The sequence below is a fragment of the Pseudochaenichthys georgianus genome, chromosome 1 (genome assembly GCF_902827115.2).
Source record: "Pseudochaenichthys georgianus chromosome 1, fPseGeo1.2, whole genome shotgun sequence".
NCBI classification, from domain to species: Eukaryota; Metazoa; Chordata; class Actinopteri; order Perciformes; family Channichthyidae; genus Pseudochaenichthys; species Pseudochaenichthys georgianus.
Genome location: NC_047503.1, coordinates 37,465,138 through 37,488,639, shown reverse-complemented (window position 1 = coordinate 37,488,639; position 23,502 = coordinate 37,465,138). Strand labels below are relative to the sequence as shown.

General features: G+C 41.1%; 1 protein-coding gene across 2 annotated transcripts in view; it reads left to right on the top strand.

Moving 5' to 3' along the window:
- arhgap10 (Rho GTPase activating protein 10) overlaps positions 1 to 23,502 on the top strand; it is a 58,356-nt gene that overhangs the window by 20,711 nt on the left and 14,143 nt on the right. For both annotated transcript variants that reach the window (XM_034086119.2, XM_034086118.2), the window contains exons 2-19: positions 1,700 to 1,795; positions 2,325 to 2,386; positions 3,755 to 3,826; positions 4,043 to 4,144; positions 6,120 to 6,230; positions 7,574 to 7,678; positions 8,317 to 8,446; positions 9,128 to 9,234; positions 9,399 to 9,493; positions 10,164 to 10,245; positions 10,441 to 10,483; positions 10,581 to 10,649; positions 11,135 to 11,209; positions 14,674 to 14,758; positions 16,756 to 16,814; positions 18,289 to 18,394; positions 20,249 to 20,408; positions 22,381 to 22,522. In XM_034086119.2, the coding sequence (XP_033942010.1) occupies positions 1,700 to 1,795; positions 2,325 to 2,386; positions 3,755 to 3,826; positions 4,043 to 4,144; positions 6,120 to 6,230; positions 7,574 to 7,678; positions 8,317 to 8,446; positions 9,128 to 9,234; positions 9,399 to 9,493; positions 10,164 to 10,245; positions 10,441 to 10,483; positions 10,581 to 10,649; positions 11,135 to 11,209; positions 14,674 to 14,758; positions 16,756 to 16,814; positions 18,289 to 18,394; positions 20,249 to 20,408; positions 22,381 to 22,522 (1,701 nt within the window). The remainder of the gene's footprint in view (positions 1 to 1,699; positions 1,796 to 2,324; positions 2,387 to 3,754; positions 3,827 to 4,042; positions 4,145 to 6,119; positions 6,231 to 7,573; positions 7,679 to 8,316; positions 8,447 to 9,127; positions 9,235 to 9,398; positions 9,494 to 10,163; positions 10,246 to 10,440; positions 10,484 to 10,580; positions 10,650 to 11,134; positions 11,210 to 14,673; positions 14,759 to 16,755; positions 16,815 to 18,288; positions 18,395 to 20,248; positions 20,409 to 22,380; positions 22,523 to 23,502) is intronic.

Below are 23,502 nucleotides of genomic sequence, written 5' to 3'. Positions count from 1 at the left end.
TCATATTACAGGAGAAAGGAAATACAGAAAAACTGCCGTCGCAGGAAAGACGGCCGGCAAAAATCACCGACTGTGTGAACGTGAACATGAATAGAATATCACCTCCATCTTCAGAGCAATCTGACTATTATAACATTAGCGTTAAGAAAGCTTACTTACATATCGGCCACAACGGAAGTAACCGGATCAGAGTACATTAAGTACAGTCCGCGGCATATCACTTCATAATGTATCATATATCTCCTGATCTGAGTCAGCTGAGCCGTATCTGGCCGTGCAACACTCACAGTGTCACATACTGTATGCAGAAGTATTATTTTAAGCATCACATTAAGTTGACGAAACACTCGAGACAAATGTAATTAAAGTCAGATCGTGTTTTAGACGGGGCAGTGATATCATAAACCTGTTGATGTACGCATTCAAACACTTTTTATTTTGCCAGCTGTATTCACCTTGCAGGTGCAGCTCTGTGGCTTTGATCCTGGATCAAGTGTTTAAGTCATGGATGTTTAAAGTTTAACTTCTTCATTTTTGACTAGTATTAAAGTTCACTTTTCATTCAGGAAGTATGACGATGCGCTGTCAGTATATGCTTCTCCATGTTTGTGATTGGTCGAATGCTCCAGATACCACCCCTTTCATGTGAACGCGCACCTAACTAGATAGGACACGGCTGGCTTGAGCGATCCACTTGATAACCCGCGTCGTAGTACCGTTTAGCGAGAGCGCGTATGTTTTGGATTAGGCCAACCGGCTAACTCAAACATATCCAGGTTAGGTTGAACCAGGTTCGTAGCATAGGCCCCAGGTCCCGACCAGGTTAGCCGCTAAGCATAAGTTACCATGGAGATCTAGCCTGCTAAAAAGAGAACCAGCTTCGTAGGACCGGAAAGCCGGAGTTTTCCCTGAATTTAGCCGGCTAAGCGAAAATCCTGCTTCGTAGTATACCCCCCTGGTCTATGAAAACAAGCCAAAAGAAGCAACACATACATGATGTTGTGTAATTTTAAACCAAAACTAAGGCCGTGATCGGCTCCGATCCCCGATCACGTGATCGGATCGGGACATCTCTCGTGCTATACATTTCAATATAAGCTTTACTTATGCTAAGAAACACATCTAAATCAATATCTGAAAATAGTTTGTGGTATTAACCAAGTAAGAATATACTTTAGTGGTTTTAGTAAAAGACTATACTTACCTGTGTTGCTATTGCAATGCTTGTTGAAGGAAGGACTAAGCCTAAGACTGATACAACAGTACATTACATTAGTGTTATATCAGCGGAACAAGACACATATACTATATATAAACATACATTGAAATTAATTGCTTATATTTAGCAACCCAAAGGTATACTATCAACTGATTTCTGAGGCTATCAAGCATCATACTATTTATCTTCTGATTATTTGTGTTAGCTATGACTGGCAAACAGATGATTCAATATACTTTGCTCTCTTTTGACATGTGCTAACTTGTGGTACCTGGCCTCCTGGTTTGACATCCTGTTTGTCCGACTGCTGACAAACAGGATGTTTGCAAAGTGGTTAACTCCGTGTGAAGCATCAGACCTCCTTTTCTCGATTGCTTATGTTTTTTGTTTTTTTTTGTTAAGAACATTTAGAAAAAATATATTTAGCATTCTGCATCCTTTTAATGGAATGATTGTAATGTTTTTTCTATTTTCTTGCAGAGCTTGGGATGGCACAGCGAAAGTTCGCGCAGAACCTGGGAGAGTTTCAGTTTGAATATATTGGCGATGCAAAGACGGATGATGAGAAGTGTATCGGTAAGTGTGGTTTCACCGCCTCACATGATGGAAACTAACCACTAGGCTTTGTCACCACTGCACAGACTTGCCCTGTAAATGTTTATTTACAGTTCTTCCTCCAGCAGCAAATTAAGAGCAGTTTTTGATGTGCACCTGTGTTGGGAACAGCTGTTAATCATAATGTATTTTAAGCTTGTGTGTGTGTGTGTGTGTGTGTGTGTGTGTGTGTGTGTGTGTGTGGTGTGTGTGTGTGTGTGTGTGTGTGTGTGTGTGTGTGTGTGTGTGTGTGTGTGTGTGTGGTGTGTGTGTGTGTGTGTGTGTGTGTGTGTGTGTGTGTGTGTGTGTGTGTGTGTGTGTGTGTGTGTGTGTGTGTGTGTGTGTGTGTGTGTGTGTGTGTGTGTGTGTGTGTGTGTGTGTGTGTGTGTGTGTGTGTGTGTGTGTGTGTGTGTGTGTGTGTGTGTGTGTGTGTGTGTGTGTGTGTGTGTGTGTGTGTGTGCGACTATCTAACCTGTATTTTTTACGATGCTTGCTTTTTTTTTTTCTTCAGATGAATCTTTGCAAGAGTTCTCCTCATTCCTCAAGAACCTCGAAGACCAAAGAGAGCTGATGGTGAGCGCAACCAGTTTGAACCTGCTTGAAAGCCAGTGGAAATACCTGTGTGTCTGTGGTGTATTGCACATGGATTGTTTAACCTTGTCTGTTTGCAGTGTGTGCATTGCCAACCAGCCTACACCTATTACTGCCCATATTTGGAACTTGCATCTATTAATGTCTGCCTCTGTCATCTGCCAGAGATCCAGACAGATACTCATAATATAATTTCCTCCAAGGTCCAATACAGCCCAATCATCAAGCAGGCAGCACATATCTATTCCCTTGAGAGTGTATAAGTATTATGAATAGTGTTCAAGCAGTTCCTCCCTTTGTGCCTGTCTAAGGGTCACTGTCACACAGCCTGGGAGTGGCTGCAGAAAGAACAGAATCCACTTTATTACAACCAAGCTTTACAGACCAAGACGGATTCACAGAAGCTACTACTGTCAACATGTCCGCTACAATATAGCCCATTAAGACACACCACCATAAAAACAGCTCCTGCATCGAGAGCGTTGTCAAGGTTGCTAATTTGTAAACCACTGAAATCACACAACCAATATGGAGGAAGTTACAGAGTTATTAAAGGAAGCCTGGTTTTAATGGTGACGAATCCAACCCTGAAGTGTTGTGTAAGTGTCGCTATGACATCTGTGATAAAAGACATGATGCACCCTCTTGTCTTGTGATTTATTTGTGGTCTGTAGATGTTATGTAATACACTTGTAAAAGCTCCTCATTTGAAGATTCCGTAGCGGCTTGATGGCAAGAGATAGTGTTGAATACTTTCTTAAGAAATACATTCCTCTTCTTCTGACAGAGATCAACAATTGAGTGTTTGCTACTTTCCATGAACAGCCCTTGTGTTGTAATGTCTGTCTGTAGAGTCTGAGGTTAGGGCCCATCATCAGAAGCCGACTGAGATGACTGTTGTAGCGCCTGGCTCAGATCATAATGGTAAACACCCTGCTCAGCATAGTGGGATGACATCACAGTGCAAAGTTAGGAAAGGTAGGATGGCTGTGCAGGCACAGACATGTCTTACAGCCAGCATAGCAGAAGCACTAAAGGAATGAGGAAGAATCCATTCATTTCATTACTGGAAGAAAAACATCTATTATTAACAATAGTTATTAGGGGTGTCACAGTTCCCTAATACACTATTGGATTTGACTTTTGGTTTAAAATAATTTTTTAATTGTTACTCCATCAAACAACCAATAATGATGTCATTTTCGGCATGTCGTTTAGTAGCAGCCATTCTTTACTAGTATCAAAACAAGCTGGAAAACCTTTGTGTCACACAGTATGAAATATCAATGGGGGTTTTCATTGACTTGCGCTATAATGAAGGCTTTATTATGTTCTCCGTTCCTTGTTTAGATGAGAAACATCACAGAAACCTTAATGAAACCCCTGGAGAAGTTCAGGAAAGACCATCTTGGTGTAGTAAGGGTAATGTATGATGTTTATTTGTTCCCAACATGTGTGGTTTAGCTCTTAGTTGATCCATTTGTTTGCTTGGTGTATGATTGTTAACAAATCCATATTTTACAGTTGGATGGCAATAGCAAATGAATTGTACCAATAACAGTTTTGATTCCTTTGTCCTCAACATTAATCAAGTGTTTTTGTTTTCCCTTTCTGCTTTTACTCCACTATCTTTCGAAGGCGGAAAGAAAGAGGTATGAGAAAGAAACGGAGAAGTACTACAGCTCTCTGGAAAAGCTTCTGAATATGTCGGCAAAGAAGAAAGAGCCCCAGCTTCAAGAGGTATTTATCCTTGCCTAAACTATCCAACACATACTGTATATGTGACATGCAGAAAAGCAATTCATTATGACGGCAAAAGAGACAAAACAGTACTGTGTTTAGTTTGAAAGTCCCTGTTTTTGATTTCGGCCTCTGGTGCCATGGGGGAAGTGCCTCGCTGCAAAGCCTTCTGGACCATGTGGGTTTCCACTGACATGCCTTGCAGCAACAGTTTTCCTGGCTTGTATCAAAAGGAAATGTGTGCTCACTTTAGGTGTACTGCCAAGGTCAAACTTGATTGCTGTAGCTTAGGGAACAATCCATGCTACAGTACCATGACATGGACATTTTATATGTGGAGGATTTAGCAACCTACATTAAACTATATCTTTTTTCCATCTTGTCTTTGCCATGCCATGTAGCCATTTAAGGCTTACAGTACCCATATGTTATATACACAAGCAGTGAGGACACTTGAAATGGTTGACGTCATGACTGCAGGCTGTTCTGTTCTCTGTGACTCCTGTGGAACAGCAACACTGATTTCTATCCGACTTGAATAAATAGACCCTGTGATTTGTTCCTGGCCATAACACTGCCACAGTTTTAAATGCAACTCGATAAACAGAAGCGTATATTATGTAAGTCAGTATGTTAACTTAGGCCTGTCATGCTAATTACCTTATTGATATATTATGTAATATATTGACTGACCTTAATAATTGCTGCTGTCCTCGATGTTGCCTGTTATGTTTACATACTGTACGTTTTTGTCTACATAAGAATGTCACTAACATTGTAACCAATACGACGATAGTGTCACACAAGTAAAAGACCATTTCATTGATGGTTTTTAATAAATCTTTTATTTATTATTTCACAAATATTCGTAATATTCTTCAAATGTAAAAGTGTTGACTTTATTATTATTATTATTATTGGCGACTTAGATCTTACTCAAAGTGTATACAAAGTGACACTTATCAGTAGTTGACTTTAAGTTTGAGAGGATATCAACCAGTTATTCTGCTGTAGTAAGAAGGTTTATTACGTATTAAAGTTGCTGTAGTTGTGTTACATTACAAATCTGGGTATACCGTAATAAAGTACATTTATAAATGCTATATTGTATTCCTTCTATATTCAAGCATTGCTACTCAGCAGTTCTTTGATGTTCACTGTACTTCTGGAATGGCACAGTAGTTTGCGTTGTCCTCTCACAGCAAAAAGTAAACAAATCTCCCGCACCCCCGTCCTGCCCCCGTCTGGGTGCTCTGGGTGCTTCCCACAGTGCAAAGAAAGGCAGGTTGCTGTAGATTAACTAGCAACTCTAAATTGCCCCATGGTTACAGTTGACTGTGTCCTCTGTCTATACACGTCAGTTCAGCAGGGGAATCTTCTTTCGTTGCACTTTCGTTATTATTCTTGAGGAATTTTTTGGAATATTCTTTTTTGCTGTTACAGTTTTTGGGGTATTTTAGTATATACTATTTTCATCAGATTCAAAAGTATAAGGACAGAGGGTGTTGTATGTTGAAAAGATTATGCAGCCCTCTGAGACGAACCTGTTATTTGGAGCTATATATAGAATCTTTTTTTTTAATATTTGGTAGAGCACTAACCAACCAACCAACTATGATATTCCTTAGCAAGAATTTGACAAGGTAAAAGTCTCATTAGGATGAAAATGCAGCACAACATCAAACACAAACAATGCAAACAAGCATATACAACTTTCACGCAATCTGAATTAAAAAGCAAAAATATGGAGTTACTATGAAATACCAAAAATAAATAGTTATAATGGAAAAAACTGTTGTTATTGTTTAAACAATTTCAGTGAAAGATTTCTGAGAGATCACATTAGAACAAACAGCATAGTGCCATAACCGGGCGAAACCTCAAATGACACTGTATCGCAGTGATCATAATGTTTCTTCTTTGCTTCCATGCGTCCCTCTGTAATCATCACTGTGTGTGTTCTCCACCTCCACAGGCAGACCTCCAGGTGGAAAACGTGAGGCTGCACTTTCAGGAGGAGTCACTGGAATATGTGTGCAAACTGCAGGAGATCCAGGAGAGAAAGAAGTTTGAGTGTGTGGAGCCGGTGAGTGAAGCAGCTCAGGCTGCGGCCCCACGAGGACGAAAACGGCTAAACGCATAGGATTAACGCAAACGCAATCGCAAACGGCTTCCGTCCACATGCAATAATTATCCGGATAGTGTCTGCCCACACGAGACCTCTCCGTTTAGCTCCAACCGCTGGAGAAGCTGCAGTACATATGCAGGAGCCTCTACGTGGCGCTGTAACTTCCTCCACAAAAGCAGCGAAGAAGCATGGTTGTCATGGTTGCCCTTCTGTTTATTCTCCGCGGTGGGGGCCGAGGGAACCGGGCAGAGTTTTTCGCCAGTCAGCGTGTATTAAAGTTGAAATCTTCCGGACAAAATTATAAAAGTGCCGGTCAAAGGTCTTCTTTGTTATTTATTGAGCTTTAAAACAAATGAATAACGACTCTATATAATATAATGATAAAATACACGGAGCCTCTCTTTTTCCTCCTTCTCTTCGGACAGCGTCAGTGTCTGTCTCATGCAGCAGCTGATCCAGTAATGAGTGACCCGGCCGACAGTAAAAAATAAACATATTTATAACTAGTTTAGGGAGTTTGAGAGGTAATTAAAATAGCTAAGGGTGATGATCTGACTTGAAGTGTGTGTTTTGCTGCAGCGGGAGGAGCTGCAGGTGAGCAGAGCTGCGTGTCTCCGTCCTGTCAGATTAGACTTCACTCGCGAGAGAAAGATAAATAATCTGAATTCAGGGTGCAGTTTACTTTGACGTGGGGGTGAGCAGCAGAGGTGGGGAGAGGCGGGGCTATTGCCTCATCATTATTGCTGTCGATGTTGCACAAACAACTGTAGCATGGTCAATAGCGTCCGGAGCACGATAGCAACTCTGCGATCCGCCATTGTTGTTGTTGTTGGTGGCGAAACACTTCAGCACTGGCGCGGGGTAAGGAGGTGAGCAGAAGAGGTGGGGAGAGGCGGGGCTATTGCGCAATCACTATCAGTGATCTGAAAATGTCCGTATAGGGCGCACACACGGAGCTGTTTGACCCCCCAGAGAGTGGCGTATGCATTTCTATCCACCTTGGGACCCGTTGTCGTTTCCTCAGTCGTTTAGTGCCATATTCGGTCGTCCTCGTGTGGCCGAACGGTCTATATGACACTAAACAGTAACGCAAACGACCGAATTCGTCCTCGTGGGGCCGCAGCCTCAGTGTCAGCACTGACGTGGCTTGTCTTGTTCAGTTTAATGAAAGTGAAGGGCAGTATAGGATATGTCACACGGGGTTAGGTTAGAAGTGATTTTGTTATGAGTTTCTCTTTCACTTGCTGACTCTTTGGATTAACTTCTCTTTTCATTTGTTCCCTGTGTTGTGATCTTTCTAGATGCTGGCCTTCTTTCAGACAGTCTTCACCTTCTATCATCAGGGCTTCGAGCTCGCCAAGGACTTTGACCATTATAAAAGAGCTCTGCAGATCAATATTCAGAATGTAAGAAGGTTATATCTGTACTTTGGACAGGATGAGACAATGACAACAATTGCCTCTATATGTGATTTACCTTAGGAATAGAAAACATGTTGAGCGTTATATGATTCGGAGGGACATTTGAACAATCTTGATACCTCAAGGGCAGAGAGGGCCCATGTAATAAAACCTTCATAACAGTTTATAAAGTTCCCATGGTACTTAAAAAATCATTCCTACCTAACATTAACAATAAAGCTCCAAACAGGGCTTCATGGGCCTTTGGACTTCTCTCTCTGTCTATCCGTCAGATACAAGTCCAATATTGACTTGCCTTTTCGTCTCCATTTTGACCACCGACTCCTGAGAGAAGTTTCTGATGCTACATCATGTTTGACCTTTTTTCAACCCCCTGTTCACTACGTACCTCCATCGGTTTGGTTTCTTTTATGCAGTGCCATTAGAGTCATATCTCGGTTTCATTCTTAGAGTTAGATAACTACCAAGCACTCAACTGATTTCATGGAAATAAAAGGGGTTTCCAAGGGAAGCTCATATGTTTTGATTTGCAGCGACCTCTCATTAGCAAGGTCGTCCTACCTAATCGCCGAGCATCAGGAAGTGACTTCCTGGAGCATGTGTTTCCCCCCCCCCCCCCCCAGACGAGGAGTCGATTTGAGGGCGCGCGGTCAGAGGTGTACGAGCTGATGAAGAGGATAAAGGAGGCACCTCAGGATTACAGACAGACGAGCGCTATCAGCTTCGAAGGCTATCTCTATGTTCAGGAAAAACGTAAGACCTTTTTATAGTTCTCATGTATTTTAATATTGGCAGTCATATTACGCCCATTCATAACACACACTCTACTGCAAGGAAGTCAAGTCAAGGCTTGAACACATGACAAACTCTCCAAAAATACACCGCCCTATGTCGCGGTCCAAAGGGGATTTTGAAAAACACAGCTTGTTTTGTGTACTTACTGTATGTTGTTATTGACGTTATCTAACGTGTTTTTGTGTGTAATTCTGGAAAGAAAAGTTATGTTCTTTCATTCCCAATATGAATAAAACATCCATGTTCAAATTCAAATCTAAACGGTGTCATGCAGTCTGATGCATCTGCAGAATATTCCTAAAAAACAGACCATGTGAAAGAGTTGTTATTTTGGCTCCACTTCCTGACCTAAATAGTGTTGAATGTGAAGCTTCAATTATTTTCATAGTCAATTAATCTGCAGGTAATTCACTTTTTTAAACCATTATTTGTTTGGTCCATGTAAAGCACCACATATTGACCAAGTCCAAGATAATGTCTAAAACACAAAAACATTCAGTTACATTTGATATAGTGAGAAAAGAAGGGAATATATATGCAGTATTTGAGAGAGGCTGGAAAGAACATCGTTTTGCATGAAATTGTACTTTAACGTCACAGCTCAAGTTGAACGTCTGTTTTACATCCCTTTTTCCCCAGGACCACCTCCCTTTGGCTCAAGTTGGGTGAAGCGTTACTCCACGTTTGTCAAAGAGCAGAAGATCCTGCACATGGTGACCTTTGACCACAGATCTGGTGGCAAGATTGTGAGTAGTCATAGAACAAATGGAATCTTGGGTTATCAATAGCAAAGTATTTGTATCATATCTCAGCCACTTTGCAATGTTTAATTTTTCGAATGCCGTGCAATCTTTATTACTTTTTGTCATTATAACATTCTGTACAGTAAAGTCTGGTCTTTTGTTTTCAGGGTGAGACTGAGTCCGTCACGCTTAAATCCTGTCTCCGCAAAACCACAGACGTGTTGGACAGGAGGTTCTGCTTAGAACTCGACATAACAGACCGGTACGTCACCACCTGAAGCACTGTTTTTGTATTATGCTTGTAGTTGCAGTTATTAATTTGTCCATGTCTAAATGTCACATTTCGTTTTTGAAAGTTTCTCTTGGATGACTTTAATATTAGTGAAAACAACAACAACCCATGTGCCTTGTCCAAAGAGCACATATATGATCTGATATTCCACATGAACAGTCTTGCTAAGGATCTTAGCTCCTCACACTCGCTGTTTCAGTTGCTGCTAAGTGAGTTGGATTGCAGAGGGTAAGGAGAGCAGGATTTGTGTCGGAAAGCTGCCCACGCACACTTCGCTTGGAGGATTTGTCACACCCTGCTGTGCCCTACAGGAATAGACACCTACGTTTGTCTTAACTTGACTCTACCCTGCCCTTTTTCTGTTGTATAAATAGAAAAGCAATACCCCACATTTAGTATGGAAACACGAGTCCTCACATTCATTCTGATTGAGATGAGAAACCTGATATCCACCTGGTCCCATGTCTCATAAACCAGCTTGGATGACTAACAGGGCTTACATGTGTTGCTGCACTTCAAAGGTGCATGTGTCCTAAACTCATTCCATCATTTTGATATTGACACGGTCATCCTCTAACGCCTTACTGTACTGTTCCTCGCAGGCTGTGTCTAATGTTAATGTGGTGCGGTGTTTTTACAGGCCCGGCACTGTGCTAACAGTACAGGCTCTGTCAGAGGATGACCACAAGTTTTGGATGGAGGCCATGGGTGGCAAGGAACCTGTGAGTCAGCTGCCTGCACTCTGTCATCATCTACCACTCACACTCTACTCATGTAGCCTCACTGTATTCTGTTTCACTGCCGTCTTTCTACTTCAATACACTTCCTACTACCTGCAATTCCCTGCCTTACACAAGGTTTGAGCATACTTGATCAACTTGAAATAGACATGATGACGATGTCATTTTCTTTTACAGTTTGGACACTATCTTGGGAGGACTTATTCCAAAGAAAGAGGAAGTAAGACATCTAGCTGTACTCGACTTTGTATCTGTAAATGAATATCAGTAATTCTCTTAACAGTTGTTGGTTTTTGTTTTTGTTCTTCCTGCTGCAGTTGATGCCCAGCTGGACGAAGTGGGTTTGAGTTTTATGAAGAACTCTATCAGCGCCATAGAGACGAGAGGTGAGCTTCACTTATGTATATAAAGAAAGGCTCAGTTTTAATTGGAGGATACTGTATATAACATGAGAATTGGTGGACAGTTACTGTAACATGCGTGCAGTATCGTTATCTGTTCACAAGGGGGCACACTTGCTCCAACGTTGAAACGAGGCAGAGTGGCAGGTACTGCAGGAAGTGTCACTGCATATAACACTAATGATTTCACCGTGCAGCACTGAAGTTCTTATTCAATTGGCTCAGTGTTCTCACGCTCATCTGACCGCTTTTCCATTGGGGAAAAAAGCTTTTACAAAAGTCACGCAACATTTCTTTATGCAAATGTTTATCTCACTGAATTTGATTGACATATTCTTATATCTGATATATAGTTTCCATAAACAAAAACAGGGTTGTGTGTATGTATATCATATAATATTCTGTGCATGTTTCAACTTTATTAAGATGAGTGCTATATAAATAACGTTTTTTTTGGTATTATCCATCAGGTATTAATGACCAAGGCCTGTACAGAGTTGTTGGGGTATCCTCCAAGGTCCAGAAGCTCCTCTCATTAATGATTGGTAAGTCAAATTATTTTCTTTTCTTTCTGCCTTTGAAATGTATTTTAATAGAGAGTTCCCGTTAAGAGCTTAGTCAAATTAAAAGCTGAATTTACAAGCTATACTGCACTTTCTCTGTGATGTTAGCTTGCTCGCAGTGAATTGAGTGTTGACATAATGGATGTGACTGTCGAGTCGATATTAAAAATATACTTCCTGACAATCGACCCATGAGTCATCCCAACAGAACCACGTCCCTTCAAAGTGCTTGGGTTTATCTAAACTTTAATTACTTTAGTTGAATATCCCCCAGACAGCCAGACAGCACCCCTCCCGCCATTTTTGGCTTTTGACCCATTAACACACCCCTAAAAACTGCCTCTGGCACACGTGGCTGGCTTAGTTTATCAGTCCATTTTCTCAGTTTCTCTCACTCGTCTTGAATCCCTTTCACTCAAGTCCTTTTTCTATCGAGCTTGTCCTCTGTCCTTTCTATTGCTCGCTGTCTGCTCTCTGGTTCCCTGGCGTCTCTACCAGACACCAGCTCACTTTCAGCTCTGTGTTCAGAATGACAACAAACTCAGGCAGCCGTCAGCCTGTCTCAGCTTCCTCTCCAAATCCAGCCCCACAACGTGCCCACTCATGCTGTGGACTCCATTAACACTCTGCTGCTGCACTCTTAAAAGTGTTTCAAAGCCAGAGTGTAGTGAAATAAGTGTTCAGAATCAGAAACGGGTTTATTGCCAGGTAGCTTCACACATGTCATGGTGCAGACATCAAATATAAAACAAGAAATCTTTAAGGACACCGTAATAAAATATAGTTAAATAGCAATAAAATAAAGCAGTAATTTACATGTAAATAGAATGCTATGAATGAATTATAGGATATAAAATATGAAACAAGAAATATGTGCAGTATGGACATTGTGTTCGTCTGTGGGCTTGACATTCCACATAATATTGTGAATAAGGGGGAAAATACAGATAATACTTACACTTTAAATGTTTGCTTCACTGCCTGATTATTATATGGCCTGAAACACAACGTAGATGTTATTCCTGAAATGACAGAGGTAGTACTACTTCTACAAAAACCAAAACGTTTGCAAACCTTTCATGCATTCAACAGTTCACAGTGAGTGGGTGCAGTGAGCTTTAAACCCTTACGAAAGACTTTGGTCCTCCCACTCCTCCTCCTTTTCATCTCTCACCCCCCGACACGGCCGGGGTCCAATCAGAGAGGACAGTGATAGAAAGCAAGTTTCCCATCATACACAGTCAAATCAAAGAGAGCAGCACCTATTGAGTGTCAGGAAACAACATACCAGGAAGTACAAGTGGGCTGAGGCAAGGGAGTAAGGGTTTGATGGGATGTGGCTATCACAGCTGCTGAGTAAGACGTGTTAGTTCTATAGATATACTTGCAGAGCGAGGCACATTTGAGGAAAGATGTGAGGAATGAAGAACTACCTGTTAAATTCCACATTCTCATCATTTAGACCGGTAATGTGCTGACCCAATGCCTAACATGTTTATGCTGCTTTCTTCTTTTGTTAAACAACATTAATTCAAAACAAGATCTTGAAACTATGATTGATGACTCTTGAAACACAGTTTTCCACTCACCCTATAGGCCAGTGAGAGTCCAGAACCCACAAGAGGTTGCAAAGCAAATCAGGTTACACTTAAACAAAACTAACTTGTACACTCCTTTGTCAATCAAATGTAGTGGCTCTGCACGTCCTCTCTTACAGGACGAGTTAAAAGCTGGAGAGGGAGGGACCCGATATTATTTTGATCAGACAGTATTTTCTGAAAGACATTAATACTGTTGCACTTGCCGCTGCTAACATTAAGCTTACAGAAATAGTTACATATATAATGTAATAAAGAAAAGCTGGAGGCAGAGAAATCCCTAATCACAGCTTGATGCGGGCGTGAATTTCAAAAACATTTTAAATCTATATTTGAAGCATCCTTGCTTGATGGGTTGTTTAAAAGCAAAAAGGAGAGAAATGTGGTCATTACCTACAGGAAGCAATCAGTGATTTAAAGGAGAAGCAAGCAGACGTTCTCATCACTGCACCAACCTGTAAAAGCACACCCTCATCCTGTTACCTGTTGACACCCACTCTTCCTCTTTTTGAAAGTGTTGGTACAATTCAACATGTCTACATCACACCTGTCACACATACATGCATTGTTGTAATTGATGACATTGCAGATATCTACACTTATTTATTTAATTGTTTTACCATCATTGCATGATATGATGTGATATGATGACATCTGGTATAGTTGGAAATAGTTTTCAAGTCACCTCTGAGTTTTAAAAAGTGTGCAATGGTCCATCCATGTTCTCCTAGTTACCAAACTCTTCCTGCATAATGGATTTGTATAGCAGAAATGTTTTTCTGCATCCAACTGTCTCATGGGAGCTGCTGCAGTTCCAACTTTAGATGCTATGCTACAGCCACCACACAGTTATGTAATCCCCCAAGGGGCTTGATCTATACAAGCCCCTTGTTTGGTAAACTAACAAAGCATTATATATTTGGACTTGCTTCTGTTTTATGGTCGGCACTCCCATAATCAATGCTACTCCATCTGCTGCTGCCAAAAATGTTTCTGTGTGTCCTTGACCTACAACGTGTAAGCCTGTTTGTGCAAGAGCAGACTTCAGAGCCTGAGCAGACCCCATCCGTCTCCACACACACACACACACACACACACACACACACACACACACACACACACACACACACACACACACACACACACACACACACACACACACACACGCACACACACACGCACACGCACACGCACTTGCAGAGGCACCTTGGCTACAAACACTTAGCAAAAGCAACATTTGCTTCAGAAGTTGATATTGGACAAGCCATGATTGTGTGGACAGGGAAGGTTGAGAAACACACAATCCTCCTGACGGACTGCAGTGCTTAAATGAAATACAAATAAATGTCCATGTCAAAGACCAGCTAACGCCCACAAAGCTAACGTCTGCGCGGTGACCTGAGCCCTGTACTGTACATGTGTCTGACTCACTGACACATTGCACTTCCACATCCTCTTTAATTCATCAGAGGTTACTTAAGGTGTTACTATTGCCTGAATTTCCAGCGCAACACGGCCCCAGAGCCTCCATGGAGCTGTGGAAGTAGTGAGGGATTAATTAAACTTGTAATGAGTGTAGAAACAGCAGCACTCTACAGAAGATGTGACTTTCTTCCATTTCCACTGAGGTTCGACTCCACGCCCAAGGCTGGAAGCGCTGCTTTAATCCTCACATGGCTAATTACAACATATTTATATTACATATTTTGGCTCTCTAGGCTGCCCACAAAACCACAAAGACTATGTCGCTGCTTTATGCAAAAACAATAGTTAGCTTCTGCTTTTGGTTGTCTCTTCGGGTAATGTCATTTTCCGTAAAAATATGTTTCTTGATTGTGATTCATTCAGATGAGACGAACATTGATATGGATCTGTCCACCAGCGAGGACTGGGACGTTAAGACGATAACCAGTACACTGAAGCTTTATCTGAGGTAAGGATCTGTGTGGGGAAAGACACACACTCTCAATGTGAGCCAGCCGTGCTATGAAACTGAATATCCTTCATGTTTTGACTGTTTTAAATGAGAAGTGACATTTTTCAATATTTTCTGACTTTTTATGTTTTACAATGCGATAAAATATGAATTGATACTTTAAATACTCCTTAATTGCAGCCCTAAAACTACACATTAGGCATTGATATTGTTTATTTGCTAATATATTTGAACTCTTACTGTCACTCTAACAAAGATAATTCAGAGCTGTGTCTCTAAGCAAATCTAAATCTGACCTGAGACGATCCCAGGGGTTAGTGGAATGTTTTCTTTCTATATCTTATCTTATCTTATATATAACGTGATGACTCTGTTCACTTGGATATGAAACATTTAATCCATTGTCGTCTCTATCTTTTGTAAAATGTTAATTATGCAAAGTGCTTTTGCATAATTGATGCTATTGCTTACTGTGTGACTGTTTCGGCTTTCACCAACTTCTTCTTGGTTGATAGTGTGGGCGAAGTTCAAAGATAACAAATATAGCATGGTTTCAAGAACCTGAGGCAGTTTCTTTTAAATGCCATTTTGTTTTACAAATTGAGCTGACTTTGCTCCTTTAAATGACAGCAAAGATGTATTTTCTGTGTTGACATGTACCTGTTTTCATTATGAACAGTCAACATACTCACAAGAAGCTACAGTACATTACAGTACAGTCAATCAACAATCCATGTTTAAGGCCCATCATCAATCCGTTCTGCCAGGCACCTATTGACATTCCTTTTGAATGACTACTTGTTTTGATGTACCTGCTCTTCAGCGTTCCTAGTTCCATGGTCATTTAGTGACATGTACTATAAGATGTTAAGAATAGATGAACAGATTTAATTGGCAAATTGAGTAGCAAAATATGAATTGTGATCAAACCGCAGTATCAGCAGTTATTTATTAAGTTATTGTAAGTAATGTAATAGACATTTCTAAAACTAAATAATAATTAAATAAAGATCAACAACGACAATGCTCTTAATGTTCTGTTTTCTTTATCTCTTATTTTCACTAATGTTAACTAATTGCAATCATGAAAGTGTTTTTTAATTATATTTTATGTGAGTATTATCTAAGATAAGGTTGTGTTGTAATTGGCTCATTTTAAGCTCTGCACTATAAAGGGGCCCTATTATGCTAATGTCAGGTCATCATTGTATCGTGCCTCTGCTTCGACACTTCAATGTTCAAAAAGCTCTTTGTTTTCCTCATACTGCTGCAGCACCTCTTTTAACCCTGAAACCAGAGCCCAGCCTGCTCTGATTGGTTAGCTTAGAGATGTCCCGCCCCTTGGCCTTTCCCGTTCAATGTGTTGGAGCGCTAGCCAATAGAAGTGAGAGGGTTACATGGTGATGTCATTATGTTATGGAAGTAAACAAAGAAGTCCAATCGAGGCGTTTCAGGCAGGGGAACTTTGACCCTTTGCAGAGTAATTCCAGCCACAAAAACATATATAACAACTACAGGAAAGGGAAAACACCAAAAACTAAAATGTTTAAATCAGTCTTCTCTTGTTATAACCTCCAAAGTAATGTTTCCTGTGTCAAGCCGGCAATACTCACTGCTCCATGTTCAGTGTTTAGGCTTACATATCCATATTGTTATGTTATATTAAACCCTGCTCAGTGTATCTCGGACTTGTCTTTAACGTTGTGTCTGGCCTGCTGGAATAACGCCGGGTCAATCTCTTCAGTTTCCTCTGAGGCTAAGTACCTTTGGCCAGTGGCCAGCTGCGGTGTAGAAGTACCTTCAGATGAACTTGGTTATCTCAACGTGTGCACCATCTAATTCCATCCCCTGGCCCGGCCACATTAATCATTGCTGTGTGCAGACCCTATAAAACAGTGTGCCGGCTATTTCTATCCCCCCCCTCGCTCACTTCAACTCTCACTTCTCCATCCAACCCCCCCCCCCCACCCTTCTCTCTCCCTCTCTCTATGTAGGAGCCTTCCTGAGCCATTGATGACCTATGGACTTTACAAAGAGTTTATTAGCCTTGCGAGTAAGTTTGATCACCTCTTATACCATCACTTCATCAGAGTACAGCCTGTAATAAGTGTGCATCAGTTTAGGCTCTGCAATCCAATGGTTGATTGTTCTAGAAAACATGCAGTCAAGTGAAAACGGTTAGATCACTTTTTAATAACTTTCTGTACGTTTTTAACCAATTCTTTAAAGGGGTTGTGGTGGTCAATCCTCCAAAGTAAGGGACTCATAGTCTGAAAGCTATTGGTCTGCGTGTGTCTTGAATGCTGATTAGGATCTATCCACAGTTGTCCTCATTTTCAGACTTAATGTTTAATGCTATACCTTTATGTCTCCTTACTTGGTTTCAGAAATCTGCACTCCCAACATCTGAGGACACTGTTTTAAATGAGAAATGTGAATATATTTGTTGACTCTCAGGGATTACAGTTTATCCAATCTGGTTGACCACAAGGCCTTTTAGCTGAATTAGGCTCAGACATACATAGACTGTTTAACAACACCATGTTTCTGACACTTATTAGCATTTTAAGAAGCCCATATTAGCTTACTGCCCATCTTGATCTTATTTCCACCGGTTCTAACTCGACACGAAAAGTATCAATGTGATAGCTAATAGGTCTAAAATAATCAAAATGCTGTAATTTGCATGCCCTCAAACGGTCCAGTTTGTGACCTCAAACAGCAAAAAGACACATTTACTTTGCCCACATAACATCATGTATGTGGCCAATGTTTTTAAAGCAAGCCAAGACTTGAATCTTATTACAACAAGTGCTATAATTGGATCAGGTTGACATTTTTATCAGGCGCTCGCAATGCCCTCATAACAAGGGGGAAAACATGGATTAGTGATGAATATTTTTGATGGATGACAGCACCCATAAGCAGCTTTTTTTCATGTTTAAATCCTTGTCGTTCCCATAGTAATGATGTTTTGTGTGTCTGCATATGAGTATGTGTTTGTGTGTGTGGGCGGTCAGATGCCCATGTGTGAGGAAATGTTTAAGAGATGATCTTGGGGGTTTTAACACAACCCTTTTATACCGTAGCGACAGTAACGTAAAGCTGTCTCCTTCGCCAGCATAGTGGCTCCTGCTGCCAAATGTTGGAGGCTTCAGACCATGTATCACTTTCACTCCTCTTCTTCAGTTATTGAAACTGCGACGGATCATCCTCATAGCCTTATACTTGAGGGTGATGGCCTCTGATCACTGTGGCCTTAAAGTTTGGCTCAATTTTCTGTTTTTCCTAAATGTATCCAAATCTTTTATAGGACTTTTATAGACTTTATTTCTTCCACAAAATACATTTAAATCATGTGTCTGCAACTTAAATTGCCCGTTGCTCAAATGTACATTTTATATCTTGTATCATTATGTCAGTTTGCTAAATGTGGACACGATCGATCGCAGCTGATTTGGCCCTTTGCCACCAGAGAAACGTGTGTAACTTAATGCCAGTGCATGGCTGCTTCTGCGTTTGAACAGAGGGCGGCAGTCCAGAGTCTCGCATCCAAGCCGTCCACTGCCTGGTCCACAAACTACCGGAGAGGAATCGACAAGTCCTCGGGCTGCTCATGAAGCATCTGGCCAAGTGAGTGTTCATACTTCCTTGGTCATAGTTCACCCAATCTCCGCCCCCTCTCTCTCAGTTCTCTCGCTCCGCTCTTCCTGTCTGTCTCCTCATTCTCACTCCACATGCTTTTTCTCTCCCTCTCCCTCACTCCCACTCTCTTCACTCCCCCTTCCCTGCTGTCACTCCATCTTCTCTCCGTCTACTGAGTGACTGCTGGGAAAGAAAATCAATGCCACGAGCAGCTTAACTTTCCTTTTTTGCCTTTTCTTGTGTCATTTTAAAATGATTAAAAGTTGCAGAGGGAGGATTGTGTACCCTGTTCGGCGTGCCGTTGTGCAGCCCGCCAGTGCCGGGAAATTAAATGGACCTCTCAAATGAAGCCCTCTCTTGAGATTACTCTATACACCCCTGGATAAACCACTATTGTGCATCACTCCATTTGTGAGATTAGATAGGAAGAAAGATTTAAGAAGTAATGTTCGCTAACATTACAAGGTTTTACCTCAGCAAGCTTTTTATAAACTAAATATGAGCAAATTGAAGTAAGTAAATAATCCGTCTTCCCCGAAGCAGTGAAAGTCTGGTGGATCTTATTTCATAGAAACCCGCTGCAGAATCAGGCTCTGGTAAAAAGGCAGCGCTATTGAAATTGAATTTGGATTATCCAGCGTGAAATTCTCCAGACTGGAGAGAGTCGGATATTTTTCTGAAGTTGGCGTGTGTGCATGTCCTGCAGGGGAAGGAAGCAAAGCCAGCATTTCACACTCCTATCTGAAATGGTTTCAGAGATGTTATAAATGTGAGTTGTCACCAATGTTTTTGTCTTCAAAGGCATCCTTTGAAGCTATTTAAACTGCCTCTGCTGCTCTCCTGCATATCATCACATTTTGAGTGTGAAATCTCTTCACCTGTCCGTTTAACTTCTTCAAATTCACTCTCTTTCTACACTTTCATTGACCTCGAGAGATAAAGTTTTACTAACTGGAGGGTTTCTGATTTATTTATTTTTGATCTTGAGGACATTCAATTAAACTTAGTATTCCTCACTGTCTAAAGTAAAGACCTACAGTAGTGTTTAAATGATGAGAATAACCACTCCCAGAAGTATTGATAGTTGTGGTTGGACAGCATTAGAAGTGGTGGGTGTAACCTCAAAAAGTCTACTTCCACAAATCTCTATTCTCTTTAGTTTATGTTAAACTGTAGTATGCACTGTAGGCAATGATACGTTCCCAAAGCAATCCCTGCAACATCCTTTTGTATTTCCAAAGCAACTGGACTTTTGATATGCTTGCTTATTGCGAAATTGCGCTTTATAAGACAATACATTCCTGCAGTGCTTTTTATCAAAACTAAACTGCCATGCCTTAAAGAAAGGCCACCTTCCTGTCAACATAATAAAAACCATTAACTTTTAAAAATGAAACATTGACCTTTAGAGAAAAGAGCAGAATAGCAATTTTGCACAGGAATGCCTTATATTTAATAAGTAAGGCTGTTATCTGCTAACTAACTTACCACTTCAATTTCCACGTAGAAACCAAAGCCATTTCAAGGGTGCTTTCGAGGCAGCAGCCAAGTCATGCAGCAATTGACATTTGCTACTATGTCTGTCTTCATTTTCTTGTTTTCTTTTTTTCTTCATAATTTCCAAACAGGAATCCATTCCACTAAAAGATGGTATAATTTCCCCTTTTATCTTAATTTCCTTTAGTTCTTCTGTAAAGAATGAAAATCACGATTCATGAGTATAGTCGAATCAAGTCGTTTCCTCCTTCAGTACTCTCATCCTCTCCGGACAGAAGTCATCAGTAAAGTGAGTTATTACATGGGGAGTAAAGTGTGTCTGATGTGAGCTGTTGTCTTCCTCAGGGTGGCGGCTCACAGTAAACAGAACCTGATGACCGTGGCTAACCTGGGCGTGGTGTTTGGCCCGACATTAATGAGGCCTCAGGAGGACACCGTGGCTGCCATCATGGATCTGAAGTTCCAGAACATTGTTGTGGAGATCCTCATTGAACACGATGAAAAGGTAACACAGCAGTGTCGACTATGCTATCAATAAGTAACAAACCAAACTATCCCTGAACATGTCTGATGGCAGTATGAAAGTTATCGCTACCGTGTCTATTATAAAAGATTTTTATCTGTTTGATTTGTCAGATCTTTACTGGACTGACTGCACTTTAGAAGATTTCCGTGCAGTGGAACTACTGTACAGTACAGCAAATACTGTACTGTACCTGACGCCAGCATTTCATTTGAGTAAGAGTCTCAATTAGGGTGCATGTGAAGCTCTTCCCTTCTGTAGATCCACTTTGTTAAGGTTGTTTAGACTTATGTGTACTTGCATAACAATCCAGCTTCAATTCAGCTTCTTTAAGCAATGATAATGGATCTTATTACTTAGTGGTCTGTTTGGATACATGTGTGTAGTATATATTGCTTGTTTCACAAAGTAATGAGCAGAAATACCAGATAATAAGACGTGTACCACATTTACATTTGACCTTTGGGAAAACATAGCCTTCACCACGTCATTAGGGTGTAGAGAAGTGAGACAACACTTTAATATCCATTTTTTATTTAGCCAATAGGGGGAGCCCCAAGTGCTCATACCAGGATTAAACACATTTCATTCTGTTCCTTTTTCAGTAGGTTGATTATTCTGGAGATTACCAAATGCATTTGATTATGTTTGGACGGTCCTTTGCCCGCCTACACACATTTATTCAGCGTATGAGATGTTTCAAAACCTGTAGTTCATGGGATCATGTAATCTCCCCAGAATGTCATTAATCGGTGTCAATTCTCAGAGCGGGATAATTGTCTGTGTCAAAGAGTAAAAGGTTTAAGATTAGTTTCGTAATCTGTTTGGAGCAGCGCTGCACCCTGTGTTGCATCAGATGGAACCAGGAGATTTGAGGTTATTTTTTCCCCTACAGCTTCATTAAGTGGAAGATGATGTGTGTTGTGAATAATATCTCAATTCCCAAGCTCACAAACATACAATGCGGTGTGGGAGGCTACAGAGTGAAATCAAGCATGGTATACAAATGATTTAAAACAACAGCAGCAGCAGCACAGTGTGTGCAGCACCACTCTGAGCCACCCAGAGGTATCCAGCAGCGTCCAGGTGATAACGGGTGTAGTGTAAGAATGCAGCAGGAGCCTTTTAGAAAGTACAGCTTGTTAGAGCAGGGGGGAAGTCGAGCAGACAGACACAGGCATTAACTTCGCTCAAAGCTTAGTCCCACTCCAGACTGTTGATACCCCCAGATACCAGCAGTAGACTCTGTTTTACATTCACCTCCATCTGCAGAGGGAGGCAGCAGAAACTAGTCTCCGCCATATCAGATTTCTCACTTTTTCTATCTGCCTCTCCGACAAACTTTCTCTCTCATGCCCCCTCCTTCGTGTCTGCCTGTTCACACTCTCACTTTCTCCCCCCTCTCTCTCCTCCCGTTCCTACCTCCCTCCTCTCCTCATCTGTGATCCTTTGCTGAGGCTCTGCTGAGACTTCCTCTCCTCTGCAGCCCTATTCTCTTTTAACTCCACATCTGAAGTTTATATGTAAACACGGCCCGGTGTAAACAGGCTGCGCCAGTTGGCCGGCCCTCCTCCCTGTTTATTTTACTCCCTGCTCTTTCAGAGAGTGGGTCAATATCTTTGAGGGGAAATGTCACCTTAACTTAGAACCCAGATTTCTGGGAGGAATGTGATTGCGTTACATGTGGAGCAGCTCTTGTTTATTTTGGCACAAACAAAATCTTCTCACATGCAGTTTTTAGGGTTCAATCAATGAGCTGCTCGGCTCTCCCTGGGAGCACATGCTGCGGCTGCAAATGGCCTTTTACTATTCATCTCCTGCTACATAAAGCCTGTGAGTTTAAACGCCCTGTTCAGCTGAGGGCAGTTGAGGACAAACCACTGCTGCTGTTTGACACCGAGAATATCTGCACTGTGCTTTTAGTGACTTACTGTATTTATATTTTTGTATTCAGATCTTTACAGATGCTCCGGAGTCGTGTCCTCTCTCACCTGCTGCCCCAGAATTCTCTGCTCCCACGAGGCAGTCCAAGAAGCTGAGTCGACAGAGTCGGCCCCTGGCTGTCTACAATCCACAAGCTCTAGATATTCAGACTGGTAAGAGACACGCACATGTGCACCTGGTTATCTTCACAACTCCGAATATATTTAAGGGACTGAGTCGTGCAAACGTTTTATAAGGTCATAGCAATTGGCAATATTATTGTTTGCTCTAGAATAAAGATTGGACCTTCGGTTTTAGATGTAAACTACCATAGTGGGGGAGGCTCAGTGGATAGTGTGCTGGACTTCGAATGAGGGGATAGCAAGTTCGAGTCCCACTGCAGTCAGCATGTCGTTGTGTCCCTGGGACACTTCACCCCAAATGGCTCCTGTGGGGATTGTCCACAGTACTGAATGTATGTAAGTCGCTTTGGATAAAAGCGTCTAACAAGTGACATGTAATAGTGATCCAGAGATTATGCAACTCAAATATTCATTTATTTCAGGAACTAAAACAATATGTTATCCTGGAAAATGTGTTAATGAAATAAAAGATAAGATCGTTATCCGTATATCATTTTGAGTTGAAACAGAAGCTCCTTCCAGGTAGCCAACGTTTTTTTGACAAAGATCAAAAATTTGTTTATTTAGTAGTAATTGTATAGTGGTCAGTCCATTTACAGAAACCTGCATGTCATCAAGGCAAGGCAAGTTTATTTATATAGCACTTTTCAACACAAGGCAATTCAAAGTGCTTTACAAAAAACGAAAGATATTAAGAAAATGGCATTTAAAATCAGTCATTAAAAAGAAAAGATATAAAAGATATAATATAAATAAACATTAAAAGAAAAAATACATAGATAAAAGTTACAGTGCAGTCTAAGATGTGAATAGTTCAATTAAAAGCAGCGACAAAAAGAAAAGTCTTCAGCCTGGATTTAAAAGTAGTAAGAGTTGCAGCGGACCTGCAGGTTTCTGGGAGTTTGTTCCAGATATTTGGAGCATAATAACTCAACGCTGCTTTACCATGTTTAGTTCTGACTCTGGGGACAGAAAGCTGACCAGTCCCTGAAGACCTGAGAGATCTGGAT